Source organism: Cynocephalus volans, chromosome 8 (genome assembly GCF_027409185.1).
Source record: "Cynocephalus volans isolate mCynVol1 chromosome 8, mCynVol1.pri, whole genome shotgun sequence".
Classification (NCBI taxonomy): Eukaryota; Metazoa; Chordata; class Mammalia; order Dermoptera; family Cynocephalidae; genus Cynocephalus; species Cynocephalus volans.
In genome coordinates, this window is record NC_084467.1 from 37,096,017 (window position 1) to 37,118,774 (window position 22,758).

Consider the following 22,758-nt stretch of genomic DNA (forward strand, 5'->3'; position numbering starts at 1 on the left):
GTGGTAAACAAAACAGAAAATGGTCCCATCCTCATGGAACTGACATAAAGGAAAGAGACAATAAACAAACATTCAAACAAATTAAGAATTATAAGTTATCCATACCGGCCAGCCACCAAAAAAAATAATAATAAAAATTATAAGTTATGAGATGTGCTACAATAAAAAAGGAGAGAGTGCTATGTAAGAGAATAATAAGCCAAAGCATGATCTAGATGGGGAAGGTCTTTAGGAAAAGCCACTACATGAAGTGAAAATTTAAATTAACACTTGAAAGTTCAAGAGTTAAGTAGGCAAAAAGTGGGAGAAGAGCATTTGAGGTATTATGTAATGCTTCTAATTCTCAGTTTCTTTCTTTCTTTTTTTTTTTTTTTTTTTTTTTTTGGTGGCTGGCCAGAATAGAGATTGAACTCTGGACCCAGGTGTTATCAGCACTAAGTTTCTTCTTATATAAAATAGCAGTAATAATGGCTATATCTTAGAAAATTGTCATAGCGTAAAAAAAGAAAATGCATGTAAAACATTTAACATTCCAAAAATATTAGTTACATATGATTTTATAATCAGAAAAAAGTTATTGTTAAAAAGTATCCCTAAATATTGCCAAGTACAATAAATTATTGGTTAAAAAAATAAATATTTTCTCACTCTAACACCTTAGTTGTCATGAATACCTATCAGATAAGTAAACTGTCTGTTTTCTTTGAGTCTCCAAAAGTCCAGTGCTTAGTTGTATTACTTCTGGGTATGCCAGAAATACATATTTGACTGACTAGCTAATCTGGATAGAAAATAAGTTGATGGGCAAATTAGTTATAGCCAACAGATGACTAGACTATGCAAGAGGCATTACAATTGAAGAAATTATTCCATTTTTGAGGTAAGAGTTCTAGCCAATCACAGAGCTACTAAAATGCATAAGAAAATTTACCTCTATTTCACTTTTACATGGCATAAAATGTTTTCTTCATTTTCCCCTATTCAATAATTCAGCCGATTACAAGAATAAAGTATCTACTGAATGCAAAGTACTGCTGGGAGATTAGGAGTATACACCATCCCTGCCTTTATATATAATAACTAGCAACTAACTGGTTTTACAAAACACTTTTATAGTTACCTCATTTGAACCATGTAACATCTTGTAACATCTTGTCATCCTTTTTTTTTTTTTTTTTTTTAATAAATGAGGGAATCAAGCCCAGGGAATTTAAATAACCTGCCTATGATTATTCAACTAGTAAATGTTGGAGTCTGGATTTGCACACAAGCCTTTTGACCTCAAAGCCTGGGTTCCTTCTACTCTAGGAGCTCACACTTGTATAGGGAAGCTAAAGCAAAAACAACTTTAAAGCATGGAAGAATGTGTAATATGAGATGCACAAAAACACTATAAAGGAAAAAAAAATGGTTTGGCTGGTTAACTCAGTTGGTCAGAACATGGTGTTGATAACACCCAGGTCCAGGCATTGATCACTACACAGCCAGCCAACAAAAGAGAAAAAGAAAAAAATACATATATTTGAAGTTAAATTTAGGAAAACATTATGACCAAATAAGTGAATGAGTGGCAGTGGTGGAAGGGAGTGAAGGGAGAGAAGGCAAAGCAGCAGCAGAAAAAGAAAGAATAAGAAAAAGTTTTATGGGGAAATAAGTGGACTCTGAGCCAGGTCTTGAAGGGAGGAAGATTTCCATAGAACAGAAGGAAAGTCTATATTCCAGGCTGAAGAAATAATATGAATAAAGAGGCAGGAAAACACATGTTTTCATGTTCAGTAAACAACAAGAAATCCAATTTGCCGGGACTATAAAGTATTTGTTAAAGAAGAGAACTAGGAGAAAAAAAGGCAGGATTATGCTAGAGCATAAAGGACAAGAACACCAGGCTAAGAGTTTATCCTCAATTCCATTTTTTTAACCCTAGCTATGCATCAAAATAATCTGCAGTTTTATTTATTTTTAAATACAGATGCGTGGGCCTTACCCAAGACTTTAATCAATGAGGAAATCACTGGCAGTTTTTTAGCCAAGGAATGCCAAAATTATTCATTTATTCATTCCATCACAAATATAATAGACAGCTACCATTTGTTAGGCACTATGCTAGGAACCAATTGATCACAAAGTAAAACAGTCCGTGCCCTCAAGGAATTTATAATCTACATATATGAGTAGTCAGTTAAAACCCATGATAAATAGTATACTATTATGGAAGCATATAGGAGAGGTACCAAACAAATCTTGGGAGATCAAGAAAAGGCCTCCCAGAGAAAGTGAAATCTAAGATGGGCCTGAGGAGTTGGCTGAATCAAGGGGAGATGAAGAGCTACACGGTCCAAGCAGAGGAAAGAGCTAGTACAGAGGCCCAAACATGGAAGGGTCATGTCCCATCTGTGGAGCTGAAAGAAGCTCAGTACAGCTGTACAGCTGTAGTGCGCAGTTGAGACAGGAGCAGAGAGGCCAGAGAAGTGAGCAGAGAGGCCAGAGAGATAAGTGGTAGCAAGATCAGATGTTTTGACTTTACCCTTTGACTTTACTCATTGAGGGCAATGAGGAGCCACAGAAGGGTTTATGCAGACAGAAAGAAAATTTGTATTAAATGCTGTGGTACTGGCATAAAAACAGACATATAGACCAATGGAATAGAATGGACAGCCCAGAAATGAACACTTTTGTATCAATGTGGAAAGGACAGTCTCTGCAACAAATGAGAAATGCAAATCAACATCACAATAAGATATCACCTCACACCCATTAAGATGGCTACTATAAAATATTAAAAATAACAAGTGTTGGCAAGGATGTGGAAAAATTGAACCTCTTGTGCACTGTTGGCAGGATTGTAAAAAGATACAACTACTTTGGAAAACAGTATGGAGGTTCCTCAAAAAATCGACTACTATATGATCCAACAATCCCAATCTTTTGGATATATACCCAAAAGAACTGAAAGAAAGGTCTCAAAGAGATATTTGCACACCCATGTTCATAGCAGCATTATTCACAATGCCAAAAGATGGAAGCAACCCAAATGTTCAACACCTGAACAGATAAACAAAATGTGGTCCATACATATGATGCAACATTATGCAGCCTTAAAAAGGAAGGGAATCCTGTTACATGCTATAACATGGAGGAACCTTGAGGACATTATGCTAAGTGAAATAAGCCTATAATAAAAAGACAAATACTGTATGATTCCACTTATATGAGGTATGGAAATTAGTCAAATTTACAGAAATAGAAAGTTGAAAAGTGGTTACCAGGAGCTGAGGGGAGGGGAAAATGGAAAGGAATTGTTTAATGGTTATAGAGTTTCAGTTTTACAGAATGAAAAGGATCTGGAGATCTGTTACACAACAAGGTGAACATACTGAATACTACCTACTGAACTGTACAGTTAAAAATGGCAAAGATAGGGCTGGCTGATCAGCTCACCTGATTAGAGCCTGGTGTTCTTAACACCAAGGTCAAGATTCATATCCCTGTACTAGCCAGTACCAAAAAAAAAATAAAAAAAGATTTGTATTTTAGAAGGACCACTCTGACTGGCAATCTAGACTATAGATTTAAGATGCAGAATAAGACTGACATGGAGACCAGTCCTGGGGAGAAGGTTGTGGCAAGAGATGATGATGGCAGAGGAATTGGTGTAAGATAAATGGATTCAAGATAGTAAGGAGGTAAAATGGACAGGACACAGTGATTGATAAAATGTAGAAAAATGGAGAGGTCAGAGATGAAGGAAAAGGGAACTCTCACTTGCAGAAGAGGAAGCACTATACTAATACTTTTATTAAGTTATTAATTCATTTAACAAACATTTATTGAGCAGCTACTTGGGCTAAGAACTACAGAAGGCAGGGCCGGCCCGTGGCTCACTTGGGAGAGTGCGGTGCTGATAACACGAAGGTCATGGGTTCAGATCCTATATGGGGATGGCCGGTTAGCTCACTGGCTGAGTGTGGTGCTGACAACACCAAGCCTAGGGTTAAGATCCCCTTACCAGTCATCTTTAAAAAAAAAAAAAAAAGAACTACAGAAGGCTGTAGACAATTGTTCTGCCATCTTCACAGAACGGCTTCTCATTTTTTGAAGTTTGCCTAAACTGGCCCTTGAGATAGTATTTGCTTAATAATTATTTGTTGAGTAGGAAACAGACACAAGTAATCGCTATAGCAGGATGAAATGTGCTAAAATGAACACATAAGGAAATAAATGCCTATGAGTATTTATTTATAAAATGAACACGTAAGGAAATAAATGCCTATGAGTATTTATTTATAAAATGAACACGTAAGGAAATAAATGCCTATGATACTCACTTTGCAGAAATGCCCTTCAGTAGTATGAATGTGTGAGAGGCATATTGAGAGATCCTTCCATAGTCCTTCCATAGTCCTACTTGCTACATACTTCAGTAGGAACAGCTCTCAAGAGCCAACACAGATCCAACTCCTGGGAATGAACCACTTGTCAAGTTAAGAAAAACATACTTGGCAAATCTATTAGAAACACATCTAGGGCCGGCCCATGGCTCACTCGGGAGAGTGTGGTGCTGATAACACCAAGGCCCCGGGTTCAGATCCCATATACGGATGGCCAGTTAGCTCACTGGGTGAGCATGGTGCTGACAGCACCAAGTCAAGGGTTAAGATCCCCTTACCGATCATCTTTTTAAGAAAAAAAAAAAAGAAAGAAACACATCTAGCTTGAACTCAGAAAGAGTTCTGTGAATTCAACTGTCACACTAGTCACAATCATGAGGAGATTAGAAGAAAGATTAACTGGAAATCCCCTAAAGAACTTTCTAAATCCTTCTGCTGTCCTATCACTACCAACGCTGTGAATGATTCATCAAATGGATGGCGAAAAGGACCTTGAAAGAGGCAGAGATCCTTGTGGTTAACAGTTAACTGTTAGAAGCTCAAGTGGTGGGAAGCAGTATTCATTCATTCATCTCCTTATCCATTCACTAAATAAATATTTACTGCATGCCTTTATGTGCCAGTTACTGAAGATTCAGCAGTGAATAGCAAGCCCAAGGAACTTAATGTCTAGTAAGCACAGGATTATAGTCAGCCAGAACTTGATCTAAATCCTAGCTCTACTACTTAGTTAAGAGAATTTAGATAAATTAATCTCTTTCTCAACCTGAGATTTCTCATCTATAAAATGGGGGAAATATCACCTATTTCATAGGATTGTGTGATAATTAAACAGTATGGGGGTGGTTAGCAGGCTCTGGCACATAGGAAGAATTTAGAAAAACCACTTAAATGATTTTTCATTATTATTACTCAGGAGGTAATAACAGCAACTGAAAATGCCTCCTTCTTAATCAATGAAATGTTTTCTAATGAAAATGTTGACAAACAGGATCTGAACAAGGAAGGTATCACTAAGAGTATTCTTTTGAACCCTGATGCTCTATGAAGATATCTCCACTAGGATGTCCAATAAACATCTCAAATTTAACCTGTTCAAAACTGACCTCTTGATCATCTTTCATCTTGTACCTCATATAGTCTTCCCCATCTCCATTAACAGCAACGCTATTCTTTAGGTGTTCAGGCCAAAAACTTCAGTTATCCTTGGCTTTTTCCATTCTCTCACACTCCACATCCAATACATCAGGAAAGCCTGGGTTTTTTCTACTTTCAAAATAAATCACCAGCTCCACAGCTATCATTCTGGTCCAAGTTACCATCACCTCTCACTGTCTTTGCACAGTATTTACTGTGCAGACTTTATTGCAATAGTCTCTTAACTGGTCTTCCTGCTTTCAACTGCCCTTTCAAATGCCCTCCTGCTTTTCAAATGCCCCTTTTCAGTCATTCACCACACAATAGCCAGGATGATCCTATTAAAATATGCCACATCATATCAGATCTCTACTCAAAAACTTCCAAAGACTTCACAATTCATCTTGAGTAAAAGCTAACGTTCTTAGGATGGTCTATAAGATTCTCTACGATCTGGCCTATGTTTCCTCTCTGACCCCCATCTACTACTATTCTCTTCACTCTCTCCACCGCAGCCATATCACCCTCCTCAAACTTCTTCAAGCAGACCAGGCACACACACTTCTGCCTCTGCACTTGCTGTTTCCACTGCTCAAAATATCTTTGTAACCACACAGCTAATTCCCTCACCTCCTCAAATTTTTACCTCTTCTGTGAGGCCTTCCCAGCCCACATATTTAAAATTGCAAACCACATAGCACTTAACACCATATATAACACAATTTGTTTTCTTGTTTAGTCTAACTCCTCTGCCCACTCCTTGCTGATTACAATATAAATTTCATGAGGGCAGATATTTTTATTTGTTCATTATTGTATTCCCAATACCTGGAATAGGTGCCAGACACATGGTAGAAGCCAAATAAATGTTTTTTGAATGAATAAATGAGCCAGAAGCAAGCAAGCAAGTCAGAGAAAAACTGCTTTAAGGACAAAGTAAACTGAATGAACTCTTCTATTACTTGTGGGTTAGATTGCCAAACTCAAATTCCTGCTTTTCAAATGTCATAGGGAGTTACTAAAAATGAAAGCAGAAAACATGTACCACAATTTATTTAGAGAGTTTTTATTACTAAATGACCAAAGCAAAAAGTTAAATAAAAGCTACCTTTTTCAAAAGTAAAGCAGATGCCAAAAATGTATTTATAGAAGCGCTTTAAGCTATTTTTGCAAGTAGAAGTTTAAGCGAAATAAACCTCTAATTGTGAAAGGATGTGACATTTCACACTATTTTTGATGGCTGGCTCTTTCCACTGGAGCTAATTCGGCTTTCCTAGAGCTGGGTCTACACTAGATAATCAACTATAAACATATCCTAAACAAGTATCATGGGCCCAGCTCCAAAGGGCATTATTATAGGCCCTAACCAGGTGGCAGAATTCCATCACAGCACCTGGTATTTGATATAGCCTGAAGAGTGGGAGAAGAGACAAGGGCATTCCAAGTCCTGGAAGGCATACTTAAAGCCAGGATGTGTCAAAGACAGCAAAAAGACCCACCTAACTAAAAGGAGGGATTCATACTCTGAAACCAGTTTAGAGAGGGTCTAGAAGGCTAAATAGAAGTTTTTAGACAAAAGCATCATATTATCAGTTATGCCTGATAATGATTATTCAGGTAGTGCTATAGATCAAAATAAAGCAAAGAAAAACTAGAGACAGGAAAACCAGCTAAAATTATTGTAGGAATCCAGGAATAGAATAAAATCATGGCAGTTGGATTGGACAGAAAGAAGAAGAATCAAAGACATCACAAAGAAGAAAATAATAGATAAGACTGGGGACTGATTAAATTCAAGAGATGAGAAAAAGCCAAAACGAACTCACAGTCTTTATTTGGAAGAACAAAGATTCTAACAAGAGAAACCATTTGGGGGGGACAACCAAGCCAACTTATATTTGAAATACTAGCAAAACAGAATGTGAACTATAATGAATAACAACTATTAAGATATATGGAGATCTGAAAGCTAACAGCATGGGATAACAGTTGGATATTCAAAAAATAATTTCTAAGGAATAGCACAAGAAAAAATTTCTCATTATCCCAGCCACTATACATTGAGTTCATATTGCAGTGGAAGAAAGGTGGTCATTGAGAGCTAGAGTCTCATTCCTCTACTCTTGAATCAGAGCTGGCCTTGGTGACTTGCTTAACCAATAAAATGCAGCTTAAGTGACATTCTGGAATTTACAAGGCTAGGTCATAAGAAGTCTTGCAGCTTCCACTTGGATGGCTTGCACAACTTGCCAGTCACCACGTGAAAAGTCTAATTATCCTGAGATCACTATGCTATGGGAGGCCTAAGTCATATGGAGATGATCTAGAGAATGAGACACCATGTTGAAAAAGAGAAAGGCCAAGGAGAACCACCACACCAGACATGTGAATAAGGAAGCCATTTTGGAAGTGGGTCTTCCAGCTCAGCCAAACCAGGTAATACATATTGATCAAAGACCCAACAAAGCCCTTCTGAATACCTAACCTACAAAATCAGAAGCAAAATATAATGGCTGTTATAAGACACTAAATTTTGGTGTAGTTTGTTATGCAACAATAGGTAAGAAGAATAGGTAACATTTTTATTCTAAGCTCAGAGCCTAGCAAGTGCCTAGCCCACAGTAGATTCACTCAAAGTGGTATGCTTCAAGTGAATCTCTCTCTTCTCGTACTTTCTAATTCATGTCTTTGTCATTTGCTCCCAACCTCACTAGTCCTAAAGGAAATCCTGAATCACAGAGGCAATCATGATTGGCACCTTTGGTATGCCTTCTTAACTACCACGTGGTAGTAACAGTCTCCCCAAAGCTGCCCCTCTCTTCAAAGATAGGTACGCCTCTGCTGCCAAAGTTAATCCAAGGCAGGGCACCAGGCAACTCTGTGTACAGCTCAAGGTAAATAAGGCTAGGACAGTACTCTGTACTGGGCCACACAAAAACAAGAAAAGAAGGCACGACTCATGGCAATATCACAGCACACCAAGAAATTGGAATTGAGGTCTGGCTGCTCATTTTTATAAATAATGTATGAGTTTGGTCATTGAATCCACAGAGTTTCCTTTCATTGTAAGCTGCCTGATTATATAAGCTTTCTTGTAAGTCTGACAAAACCAACTCAGAAGCAACACATATCAACCTACAAAAAGAAGAAATTTCCAAAGTAACTACTCTCTAATAAAGAGGTGTATGGTGGGATAGGAATAGGGAGTGAGAGGAGAATGAGGGCTATGTGAATAAAAAACTCTCTGCAGCGGCCTGATCCATTCCGTTCCCTCATGAGCTAAGAGCATTTCTTTCAGTACCAAATATCTGCTTGACTGAGGTGGCTTTGTTATAAAGAGACAGAATCACCTCACCAGGCCACAGAATATTCTGCAAATATTAGCTGCAAATACCATTGCCACAGCAGAAAAAAAGAATAGCTTTTCCATGGCAGAAAAGGCAAGAGAGACCCCCAAAACATCCTACTCACCCAGCAATTCATTTGCTGATTCTTTTGACCACAGAGTACTATCACTTGAGACCCCAGCCCCATAACTACATTCCCTATCCATTCCCCAAATCCCCAGTTTTCTAGCTACTGAGAGGTTCTGCACTAAGAGGTTCCCAAACTGCTTGATTGTGAGCAGATCTCTTTTGTGCCTTTTTAACAAGCTTAAAAGGAAAAGTGTTATGAGATGACACATAATCTATCCAGAAGCATCTCTTTCTCTTCTTTCTCTTTCTCTCCACCCTATCCCCCGCCCATTGTGGATGTGGAAGAGAACACATATAGCACATATATATAGTAAGTTGGTGGCAGCTATTTTTTGATTATGAATGACAGCCAATTTTAGTATGAGGTTGACAATGTAAAGACAGAGGAAAGAGATGGAAAGAACAGGATCTCTGGATAGCATATATTTAGCTACTGAATTAAACCAACGCTTAACCTGATAAGCTGCTGGAATTATAGTTATATGAGTTCTTTTGTTCTTTAAGGCCATATAATTATTTTCTGTTACTTGCACTCAGACACATTCTAATGTGCCCAATAACCAGAAAATATCTTTTCCAAATAACCCAAAATACAGAAAAAGTTAGAATTGAATTTTACAAACACTACACATGATACACCTACAAGATCCTGTGCTTGGCACTGTGAGGAATATTAAGTGAATTAAGGACAGCATATTGTAATGGAAATAGACTTTGAAGTCAGATGAACCTGAATCCAATTCTACTTTGGGGAAGTCATTTAACTTCTCTAAGCCTTAAAATAGAAGAAATAGTCTACAGTATTCTGAGAATTACTGCTAATATAAAGTATCATACATAGCACTGGGCTCATAGTGGGTGTTTACTAACTAGTTGTTATAGTTTAAAAAATAGGAGGAAAATATTTACTCTCAAATAGGGTAGAAAAGACAAATAATTATGGTCTGCTGATTGGGCTATTTATACGTATTGGAAGATTGCTGGTGAGGGTTCCAATTCTTTACCACTTACTGAATCCATGCCCTTTGATGCGTAGCTTTGCAGTACACTACTGATGCTGGCAGGGCATAATTCTTACTCCTGGGCTTAGATATGTGACTTGGTTTGTCCACTGGGATGTTAGCCAAGCAAACTTGAACAATAAGCAGAGTCATGAAAAGTACCTGTGCGAATGGGATGGCATACTCTTGCTGTTCTGGTATCATCTTAAAAAGGACATACCCAGGCTAGTCCACTGGTCCCAAAAGGAGGATGACAAACAGCTAGAGCAAAGCTGCCCCCAGCAAATCCCAGCCTAGAGCAGACCACCAGCTGACCTGTAGAAGCATGAGTGAGCCTAAGTGAGACCCACAGAAATGCCCAATCTAGCCCAGCTCAGTTCAGCTAACCCTGGAAATGCACAAGAGATACAGTAATACCCTCCTTATCCACAGTTTTGCTTTCCAAGGTTTCAGTCAACTGTGCTTCAAACATAGTAAGTGGAAAATTCTAGAAATCAACAGTTCATACATTTTAAATTGCATGTCATCTGAGTACCCTGATAAAAATTCATGCTGTCCAGACTCATCCTGTCTATAATATGAATCATCCCTCTGTCCAGCATTTCCATATTGGATACACTACTGCCTGTTAGTCTCTTAGTAGCCCTCTGTGTTATCGGGTAACTGTCACAATATTGCAGCGCTCGTATTCAATAACCCTTACTGTACTTAACGACCAAAAGCACAAGAGTAATAATGCTGGCAATTCAGATCTGCCAAAGAGAAGCCATAAAGTGTTTCCTTTAAGTGAAAAGGTGAAAGTTCTCGACTTAATATGGGGAAGGAAAAGAAAAATATGCTGAGGTTGCTAAGATCTACGGTAAGAACTAATCCATCTGTGAAATTATGTAGAAGGAAAAAGAAATTTGTGCTAATTTTGTTGTTATACCTCAAACTGCAAAAGTTACAGCCACAGTGTGTAATAAGTGCTTAGTTAAGATGAAAAAAACATTAAATTTGTGGGTGGAAGACATGAACAGAGATACATGTCCTGACTGATGGCAACCAGTTATTGTATGCTTTTGAGGTTTTGTAGTTGAATATTACATGGCAATAGCTAATTAACACATAGGGTTATATTTTCTGTCTTTAAAAACTGAAGATTTCTACTTCCCTGAGACCTGTAACTATGTGAAAGACAAGGATAGATCTTCTGAGTCAAAGACATACTTATTGAACATTCCAGTACAAAACAATAGAGTCCTAATTCAACTCATTAAACTTTAACGGTTCCGTGTAATCTTTTACCAAACTGCTTTCGCTTTAACAAATACTAGTTTGCTTAAAAACTTAGAAGTCTACCCTTACTACAGGTAGTTTAAAAACAAAAACAAAAACCTAAGTGTCTGACTGTTCCAAGTTCAATTAATGTCTATAATTACAATGAAGGCTCATGGAAATGATTCAAGCCCAGAAAAGTACATATCATACTGTATATGAGAAATATTCTTCCTAATAATGTCAATACTTTATAGGCATAAATGAGAGCTACGTTTGTCTACTATAATTACTAACAAATAAATCTAAAGAGAGAAGAGCTAGTCATTAGCTCAGTTGGTTACAGCATGGTGCTCCTAACACCAAGGTCCAGGGTTTGATCCCTGTACCAGTCAGCCATGAAAAAAATAAATAAAAATAAAAATGTGAAGAGAAATAAAGAATGGTTCTCACATTTCTCTGGAAGGCGGCCTTTCACCAGTTAAAACTATTTACTGAATGTCATCCAAGTTTTAAGGGCTGTGCTAGATGTTATTAATTTATTTTTATGATCCTTAGTGAAACGAACAGCTGAGCTGCCAAGTTCATTATAAGGCAATTAAACCCAAAAGTCCCTAGATGCCTATGCCATCATGGCCTTTGCTGATCTCCTTCTGGAAATAACCAAGAGCATTTGGATATTTGGGCTTCACTGCCATCAGCCTATTAATATCATAATAAAAATTATTAATATCACAAGCTATATCAATATCTCATTAACGATACTGGAAAGATGGGCAATACTCTCTTTCACAAAGCACACACTATATGTACTTCAAAAAGATCAAGTAAAAATAGAATTAAAAGAATAATATGAATCTTTCCAAGGACTTTTTTGGAAGATCCCTCATACGGCTATAAACAAGCTAAAAAGGAGAAAATATTATTCAAGTAAAACATGGCCAAGAGAATGTTGCATTATGATCATTCATTTATGCCATTCTCACTACACCCCACTTTTAAATTTATGAAATGATCATAGATTTTATTTATTTATTTATTTTTTTAAAGCTGACCGGTAAGGGGATCTTAACCCTTGACTTGGTGTTGTCAGCACCACGCTTACCCAGTGAGCAACCGGCCATCCCTATATGGGATCTGAACCCATGGCCTTGGTGTTATCAGCACCACACTCTCCCGAGTGAGCCACGAGCCGGCCCGTGATCATAGATTTTTTTTTTTTTTTTTTTTTTTTTTTGTCTTTTTCGTGACCGGCACTCAACCAGTGAGTGCAGCGGCCATTCCCATATAGGATCCGAACCCGCGGCGGGAGCGTCGCTGCGCTCCCAGCGCTGCACTCTCCTGAGTGCGCCACGGGCTCGGCCCGTGATCATAGATTTTATAGAATGATCTTCTCTGTCAGCACACAAATCCTTCCAATGAACTCACATTCCAGAGAACAATCACGTAAACAGGGAATGCAACAAATACTTTCATGCTTACTAGTGTCAGAGCTCTGGTGGATAGAAGGCTTGAGAGAGAGGGAGTTTTGTCTTTGAAGAATACATTTATAGACTCACTTATGAGAACAGCAATAGGAAATGTTTCTTGATCTGGAGTGCTGGTTACAGGTGTGTTCACTTGTAAAAATTTAGTGAGCTGTACTTTACATATGTTTGCTTTTTCTACTATGTTATACTTCAGCAAAAAGTTTTTCAAAAATTTAATGACACTAACAGCAGTATAGGACTAAGTACCAAATGAAAAACAATTGACCATTCAGCGTTCAGAGGAGGGACTAGTCATTGTTAATAAAAGTTGTAATGGTTAACGTGTATTGAGCAATTACTATACACCAGGCACTGTGCTAAATAAGCATTTTATATTTCATCCTCACAACATCCCTGCCAGATCACCATTTTATCAGCAGCATTTGCCACAATTAATTACTCCCTCCTCAAAACTTCTTTCTTTCCATCCCAGGCTCTCCTAATTTTCTTCCTACCTCACTAGCCATTCCTTCTCACTCTACACTTCCCCCCAGACTTTTAAAATTGAAATACTCTGAACTCAGCTCCTAGTCCTCTTCTCTATCTATATACTCCGTGGGGCAGGTACTATCATTATTATTATTCCTATTTCACAGATGAAAACATTGAAGCACAGGGAGATTCAAACCTGGGCAATCAAGACTTCAGAGGCCATGCTCTTAACTTCCTCAGCATTCAGCCTTCTTTTGCTTTCCATATAAGATGTAGGACATAGCTATACACATTCCATGTTCTAGTGCTTTCAATAAGTGAGAAATGAGACAGAGTGAGGCACATAGCACACTCCTTCATAAGATACTAAGGACTAATACCAGGCACCAAGCCAGCAGGAAACCAATACTTTTGCAAATTCTGTTGAACAACTTTCCATCCTAAGTTTCTTCACTTTGTACTTTGGTACTTACTTCTCAAGAACGAATATGAAAATATCCTAGAACATAGATTCTCAAATCTAGATGCTCATGAGAATAATCTGGGGAGCTTTTAAGAATACAGATGGGCACTATGTGGACCTATTAAACCTAGAAGATTCCAGGAATCTGTGTTTCCAAGAAACATGCAAGCAAATTCTGAAGGTGATAACTTGGTACCCAAATTGGCTCAGAGGATGAGCAATCAATACCACATATTTATCTACCTAGCAGAGGCTGGAAATGAAATGAGAATAGAGATGCAAACCAATTCCAGCAAGTAATAAGGCCAATCAGGAAACAAGAGCAGTGACCATGGAATTCTAGATCAGGACACCAAACATTTCTGGGTGGTGTGGGAATTTGTTGCCATGAGAGTTTGCAGTCAAGTGATGCCATCCCTTGGTTTAGGAAGGATTCATCCAGGCAGCAAGAACCAATTTAATACTTCGGCGTTCATACTCTCAGAGTACTCACCAAGTGTTATGAGGTAATATGAGGGTATTAATTGATATGGCCACTGTCCCCATGCAACAGAAGAAAGCGCTGTCAACACTGCATAAGCATAAATGTACATACATTTTGCTTACATATGCAAGTAACACTTACTATATGGAACCATAAATGCTGAAACTAAGGCAAAGTCACCTAACACACTTAATAAGTCTTACCTCTGTAAGTGCATGCAATTGTCCTTGATGTACACACACACCCATGAACCTAAAAAACAAAACAATTTTGTTTTAACTGAGAAGGACATGAACATAAATGCCATATAGAGAAACTGGTTTAGTTACCCATGCGTTAGAAACAATCCAAGACCTGTGAAGAACCCTGGGTTCCTGTACAACCCTGTAGCCTCTTAATCTTGATTAAGATGCCAGGCTGATAAATTTCTAAGTTTACCACAAAACATCTGGTTGTAGCAAGACCTAGTGATAAAAAGCAATGGTGGAAGAGAGAGGGTAGTAAGCCTTAAAAATAGCATAGTAAAATGGAAAAAGCACCAAACTGGAAGTAAGGAAACCTGATGCTGGCTTCAGCTCTGTCACTACCTGAACTGCATACTCACCAAAATAAAAAGTCATTAACCCTATTCTACATAGGGCTCAGTTTCCCCATCTACAAAGTACAAAGGTTGGACTACCCAATCTGAAGGTCTATAATTTACAAACAAGAAACTGGGAAAACAAAACAAAACAAAAAAATATTTGCTGAATGACAAAGGATTAACTTTTTTCTTTTCTTTTCTTTTTTAACATAAAATAGAATTAACTTTATTTCTCTGGAAGAATCAGGTATTGATGGCTGGGACAGCAACTTTGGCAACAGAGGCTGGTGGGAAAACCCAGAACAGCAGAAAGGGAAGAGTTGGGGTCAAAGAGGAAGTATTGATGTTCCTCCACAGCAGCTGTCCCCTTGGTCTCCTTCCAACCCTAAGGCCTTGGGCTCTGGTCCCTGAGGACTAACTTCTTTAACATACCAAAAACTCTTCCAAATATATAATAAAAAACATAATCCAGTAGAAAAATAAGCAGAAGGTAGATACATAGTTTACAGAAAAATAAGCATAAATGGCTAATAAAAATATCAAAATGTGCTCAAACTCACTCATAATTTTAAAAATGCACGTTAAAGTAAAGAGATGCCACTTTTTAAATCTTTCAAATAAAGATTAAGATTGATAATGCTCAGTGTTATCCAGATGAGGAAACAGGAACTTACATATACTGTTGAGTTCTTGGCACAACTTTTTCAGAGGGTAATTGATCATATCTAGCAAAAATTTTAATTGCTCCAATAATTCCACTTCTAAGAATTTATCTTACAAATATACTCAATTCAGGTAAGCAGAAATACCTGTAAAAGGATGCTACTGTCTGAATGTTTGTGTTCCCCCAAAATTCATATGTTGAAACTCAATTTCCAATGTGACAGTATTAAGAGGTGGGGCCTTTGGGAGGTGATTAGGTCATAAGGACTCCACCTTCATGTATGGGATTAGTGCCCTAATAAAAGAGGTCCAAGGGAGCTTGTTTGCCCCTTACACCAGGGGAGGACACAGCAATAAGGCACCATCCATGAAGCAGAGAGCCCTCACCAGATACTGAATCTGCTGGTGCCTTGATCTTGGACTTGCCAGCCTCTAGAACTATGAGCAGTAAATTTCTGTTGTTCCTAAATTACCCAGTCTAAGGTACTGTGTTATAACAGACAAAGCAGACTAAGACAAAGGACATCTACTTCAACAGAGTATATGAATCTAAATATCCATCAGTTAAAGACTGCTTACACCAGGAGCCCCCTGGGCTCCCCTGCTGGAATGAGAGGGGTGCCACAGGTCATGGCCATTCCCCACCCACCTTCCTTCTTCCTCCTCCCACCCTCTCTCCCTCCTTCTTCTCCTCTCCCCTCTCCCCCTCCTCCGCTGCTCTGCAACATCTTAGAATGTAAAAAATTAATAATAATAAATTAATTAATTTTTAAAAATAAAAAGACTTTAAATATTTATGGCACATTCATAGATTGGAATGCTATATAGCCATCACAATGAATGAAGTAGATATTTATGCACTGATATGGGAGGATATCCAAAATAGTGTTAAATGAAAACATCAAGCTATAAAACAATATAGCAAGATTCCATGAGCAAAAAACATGCTTATATATTAATAGAAACTGTCTAGAAGCATTAATAAATAGTGGTATTGTAAAGAAGGAGTAAATGGTGATTTTGACTTCTTTGTTTACACACTTCTATTATATTTGAAATTTTTTTCAACCAATAGGTTATATTCATATATAAATAAAAACATAAATTTATTAGGACTGATAATGATCATAAAGTGGGACAAGATAAATATCATAAAGTCAGTAATGACAGTGGTTTGGATTGCCAAAAGGGAAGTCTCAACAATACCCAAGTCCCAAGTAAGTTCTAATTTAGAAGGGCAAGGAAAAGGGAAGAGGGACTATAAGCAAGAGTGTAAGGCAGAACAGTGACTCATTCTCTTGCCTGACATATGACAGTATACATACCCTTGCTGGGTAGATTTAAAATACAACTCTCACTCAAAATTTTTGAGTGCCTGCTATGTGCCAGACACTGGTAATGATGATAATGATGATTATAAATAACTCTTAATAAGCATTTACTATGCAGGCATTGTTCTAAGCACTTTATACAATATTAAGTCATTTAAAATTTCCATAATAACCCAATTAAGTAGTACTTTTATTTATCCCAATCATCCCAATAAAGAAACTGAGGCACAAAGAGATTAAGTAAGTTGCCCCAAGTCATACAGATAAGTAGCAGAGCTGAAAGTCAAACCGAGCCAGTCTCTATAGAGGCAGATTGTTGTTTTTCTAAAAAAAGAAAAAATCTAGACAGTGGATTGCAGATCTGTACTCTTAATCACAGTATTATATTACCTTTCCAGATAGTTATAAAGAGGATATAAAGATGAACAAGATACAATCTCTCCCCTTAAGAAGCTGCTGGCTACTCAAAAAGGTTCTGTGGCAGCTGACAGCTACTGATTAAAGTCCAAATTCCTTAGCATGTTATTCAAAGGTCTGAATGATCTGACCCAAACCTCTCTTGCCTTACTCTGTTACATCCACCTGCATTCTCTATGTTTTAGTTATATGACCTGCCACTCCTAAGTATGTCCTGAATTCTCCCACTTTAGTATTGTTGCTAATATCTGTCTAGAATCCACTCTAGAATCCATTTTTCATGTGGAGTATCCTATAAAGCAAATATATTTCACAGGGCCTATTTTCTTATACTTTCAGGTTTATTCTAACTTCTTAAATGTACATATAAAATGTTGACCTTGCAAAAAACAGGAAATTTTCTCCAGGCTATAGTCTGTGTTGTAAGATAAAGGACTGTAACACAGCAAGGTTGCTGGTTCAAAGACGGACAAGTTACTGATGGATAAGTAAAGATACTGGGAAGTTGTGTAGGGAGAAGGAATGTTTGCTAAGATTAAGCTTTTGATGGTGGATCACTTAAATTGCCTTATGGAACGTCATCTGGCTTGTTTTACTGAATGTTACCAGCCTACATTGTTAAACTATAATCCCACCTATATTCTCTTCCTGTAACTTCCTGGTCTGGAGAATAAATGCGGGAAAAGAACCCCAATTCGTGGTTAATTTCCCAAATGGAAGGAATGCCTCACTCTTGAGGGTTCCAGGAGATTAACCACTTTGGGGATTCACACTGCTCAGAAGAGATAGGCTTTGAGTAATCCTTTGCGGCTCCATCACCCAGGGGAAGAAGGGTGACAAATCCGTGGAGGGCAAAGCAACATTTTCAAAGCTATATCAATCCTTAAAAACTCATCTCAAGGGCTGGTCAGTTATCTCAGTCAGTTAGAGCACAGTGTTATAACACGAAGGTCAAGGGCTTGGATCCCTGTTCCAGCTGGTGGCCAAAAAAAAAAAAGAAACTCTCATCTCAAGAATATCCCCAAATAGTAATAATAATAGCATCAAACATTTATATAGCATTTAGTGTGCCAAGTATCGCCACACATTAAGTCCTTTAATTCTCAAAATAGCCGTTTGATGTTGGTTACAATAATCTTTAATTCAGAGATGTAATTTCAAATATTTCTCTGATTTTTCCAATCAAAATTAATCTCTTTCCCTATACACTCATATCAATCTCTACGGTAGTACTTATCAGGCCCTGCCTTCTACATCAAGTTTTATCTATGTCTACCTCTTCCACTAAATTAGAAGTTCTTGAGCATAGAGATCCTGTGTGTGGAAGAGAATAGCAACTTGCTCACCAAATCGTTTCCCTTTTCTTCCTGAAGTAGATTGTATTTCCCAGTGTTTGTTACAGTTGGTTAAGACCACAACACTAATTTCTGGCCAGTGGTATATGGGCAGAAGTGATTCTGTCATATCTAGGCCTGTCCCATAAAACCTCAGCACTATCCTCCACACTTTCTTCCTTCATCTGCCAGCAGATGCAGAATCTGATCCAGTGTGGGCCGAGCCCGTGGCGCACTTGGTAGAGTGTGGCGCTGGGAGCGCCGCGACGCTCCCACCACAGGTTCGGATCCTATATAGGACTGGCCGGTGCACTCACTGGCTGAGTGCCGGTCACGAAAAGGACAAAAAAAAAAAAAAAAAAGAATCTGATCCAGTGGAGGAATCTTAGGCCCTTTCCTAGGTGAAAAAGATCTCCCCTTGCACATCTACCCAACCTGCATTGGACTGGGACATGAATAAGAAACAAGCCTTTAAGCCAGTGAGATTTTAAGTTGTTTACTAGAGTAGTTAGCCCTCCTGGACTAAATATACCATGTAGTTTTGAGTCTATATACTTAAAACATTGCCTTGTTTCATAGTTAGCGCTCAGTAAATATTTACTAAATTTAATTAAGAACTAAAATTGTTGTTCCAAGCCAGGACCTTTCCTAGGACCTACTATTGGCCAGAAGTCTCCAAAATGAGGAATGAGCAAGATTATCCATTGGAGTATGAAAAGAAAATTAGTACTTTTACTTATATACTTTTTTGATATATAAAAAAAGAGAAATTGAGTTTTACTAATATCTAATTATGGGTTAATAGTATCACATGCAGATGAGGTCAAAAATGTTTTCCTAATGGTATATTATGGTAGGCAGACTAATGGCCCTGCAGAGATGTCCATGTCCTAATCCCCAGACCCTGTGAATATATGTTATATGGCAAAGACAACGAATTAAAGTTGCAGATGGAATTAAAGGTTATAGTCAGCTTATTTTAAAATAGATTATCTTGGATTATCAAGGTCGGTCCAATATAATAACAAGGGCTCTCATAGACAAAAGAGGGAGACAGAAGAGTCAGTATCAGAGTGATGAAATATGAGAAAGACTTAACAGTCATTGCTGGATTTGAAGATGGAAGGGGACTACGAGCTAAGGAAAGGGAGCAGCTGCTAGCTGACGAAAAAAGTAAGGACATGGATTCTCCCCCAGAGTCTCCAGAACAGAATGCAGCCCTGCTGACACCTTGATTTTAGTTCAGCAGGACCCACATCAGACTTCTGACCTATGTAACTGTAATTCAATAAATTTGTGTTGTTTTAAGCTGCTAGGTTTGTGGTAATTTGTTATGGTAGCCACAGAAAACTAACAATAAGTACATAATCAAAAAAATTATTATGGGTCACTATCCTCTGTTATAATGTTCACAGATCTAAGACAGACTTTGGACTTTGACTCTTCTTAAAGAAGCATAAGGAAAGTAACATTTACATGCTCCTTGGTGGCATTCACATTCGCTCAGTCAAATGTTTACTGAGCTCACAGTTCTGTATAAAGCTTAGACTTAAACATTAAGGAAGAGGTATGACAGCAGTCTAAAACACATGTAGCTGTCTTCATTCTGATAAAAAAAAAAAAAACCATTGACACTACTGTTACTACTTTTAGACTTGGACCTACCCAAGAATGAACAATAGCATCTAGGAGGAAGAGTTTTGTGGCCACTGTGTCAGAGCAGCCAAGAAAATTACTACTTACTGCTCACCTACAGTATACCTGAAAACTGTGCTAGGTGCTTTAAATGTATCACCTGAGATGAAATTACCCCCATTTTATCATCAAGGAAAATAAGGTTCAGAGGAGTTAAGTGACTTGAGAAAGGCTGGAAAGGGTACTGTAATCTAGATGCTTAGCTCCAAAGCTTATGTTTTGCCCTATGACAATGGATAAGGGAAAAATAAGGTCAGTGGTTCAATAATAACTTCATTTTTGATTCATAAAAAAGGACTGCCTATCCATGAACCAATGAAAATCCAGTTGGTTTGCTTTTACAAGCTTTTCTGCCAACTTTGAGCAACAGGCAGCATCCCTATTGTAAGAGTTCTTCTGACCTGTACTGGTCTTTCCAGAAAGAAGTCTAACTCTAAAGGTTATGGTAATAACATTAGAAGACTTGAAATAAATCTATAATAGAATATTAAAATGTGGGCATAATTTTGATATTAATATGTTTTCTCAAAGGCCTACATGTCAAACACTGAAACCTACTTAGGTTCATTTACTTTTCTTTTAAAAGTAAGTTTTTCCAGAAGTTTTGATATATTTTTACCTGATTTCCTCCTATAATTTTGGAAGAAAGGGACCTGTAAATAAACCACCAGACTTCACTAAGCTTTAACATGTGGCACTAAAATGAACTGCATTGCATTTTACTCCCAAATAAAGCAAAGATACCCCACTCTCTTAGACTAAAAAAAAATTACCAATAACAAAAAAAAAAAAAAAAAGGAGAAGAGAAGGTAATGGCTCAGATCTCAAGTCCCAAAAGAACTATGAATCTAGACCCATAAAAAGGCAGCAATATCCTTGGGGAAGGCTTGCTAAAGTTCAAACAAGTTTTAGAGGTATTACATCATGGAGAACTGGTTGTGCTAGGTCCTAGATATGAGAACTCATAAGGAAAACTCAGCTAAACAGGCACTAACCACCAGAGCTTAACATCAGGTGACACTAAACAGAGCTGGTTCAGTCTGGCTTTCTCTTTTCTGTCCATGGTGTTTATAGTCCAATTTGAAGATAGCCAAAGGCAGAATAAACATTGCTCAGCAATCAGATCATATCAATAGTACTACACATAATAACAAGAGGATCAATCAAGTTCATGGTCTAATCTTACTTTTTTTAATGAAACAAAGATCAAAAGAGTTAAAGTTAGATTTGCTTGTTCATAAATATTAAAACAGTTTCATAAACATAAAAACACCGTAGATTTCTGGGAGGAAAACAAATATCCTTTATCTTGAATAACAACTGAAATTAGACGGAGACTAAGGATGAATTCATTCTATAAGTATTTTCTTTAACAAAAAATTTTAAACCATATTGCTCAAAAGTGCCATAAAAGCAACAAAATACCAAGTTTCATGACAAAAGGAAATGTTAATACATATCCATGCAGTGACTTTGAATATTACCAAAATGCTTTTATTTTTTTAATTCAGGAAGTTCAGAAGAGAACTAATATCCACATACCCAAGTATCTAGACTGTCTCCTCAAGCCCTGAAAAAAGCTTCTTCCTCCTTCCCAAATTTATCTTTTATTCTAAGATTACTCATAAATTCACCAAAATAGCAAAATAAAAATAGAGACTTCAGTTTATTGAGCACACTTCTGAAATAACACTCTCACAATGATTTATTTATTCTCCCTCTTCCAAAGTAAAAGAAATGCACAGAGAAAAGAAAACTTCAACTCAATCTAACAAGCATGTATAAAGCAATCAACCATGTGCATAATTCCTGCTCTTCATAAATAAACATAACACTTAAAAAAATTTTTTTAACTGTCTGCCACATACATACCAAGCACAATGCCAGGCAAAGGGGATTAAGTGGGAGCTACAGAAGGAAACATGATGGCCCCCATTTCAAGGAGTTCACAGACAAATAATGATGGTCATGTATGACATTTATTGAGTACTCAAGAATGTGTCAGACACTGTTCTAAATACTTTCACGGGATTACCTCATTTAATCTTTAGAAAAAATATATATTAGTTCCCCCTTATTCATAGAGAATATATGTTCCAAGACCTCCAGTGGATGCCTGAAGCCATGGATAGTACTGAACCCTACACACACACACACACACACACACACACACACACACACACACACACACACACACACACACACACACACACACACACACACGGTATATCTATCTATCCATATAGATAGATAGACAGATCTTTTTCCTATATACACATACTTATGATAGTTTAATTTATAAATTAGGCACAGTAAGAGATTAACAACAATGACTAATAATAAAATAGAACAATTATAGTAATATACTCCTCTCCACTTCCACATGGTCCCAGCCACCATCAGCTCTATCTGGATTATTACAATAGCCTCTTAATTTTCACTAGTTATACACTACTGTAGCTTCAAATAGGCATATAATGAAAATAATAGTCTCCTACCCTGTCCATGCCACACTGAACTCCCCAGAGGGAACCACTTTCAGCTTTTAGGTGTTTCTTTAATTTACGT

General features: G+C 37.5%; 1 protein-coding gene across 2 annotated transcripts in view; it reads right to left on the reverse strand.

The window, feature by feature from the left end:
• Positions 1 to 22,758, reverse strand: part of TESK2 (testis associated actin remodelling kinase 2) — a 93,882-nt gene that overhangs the window by 25,902 nt on the left and 45,222 nt on the right. The window contains exon 3 of one of the 2 annotated variants that reach the window (XM_063104261.1): positions 14,371 to 14,419. The exons of the other annotated variant lie outside the window; for it this stretch is intronic. Coding sequence (XP_062960331.1) covers positions 14,371 to 14,419 — 49 coding nt within the window. The remainder of the gene's footprint in view (positions 1 to 14,370; positions 14,420 to 22,758) is intronic. 2 annotated transcript variants of the gene reach the window in all.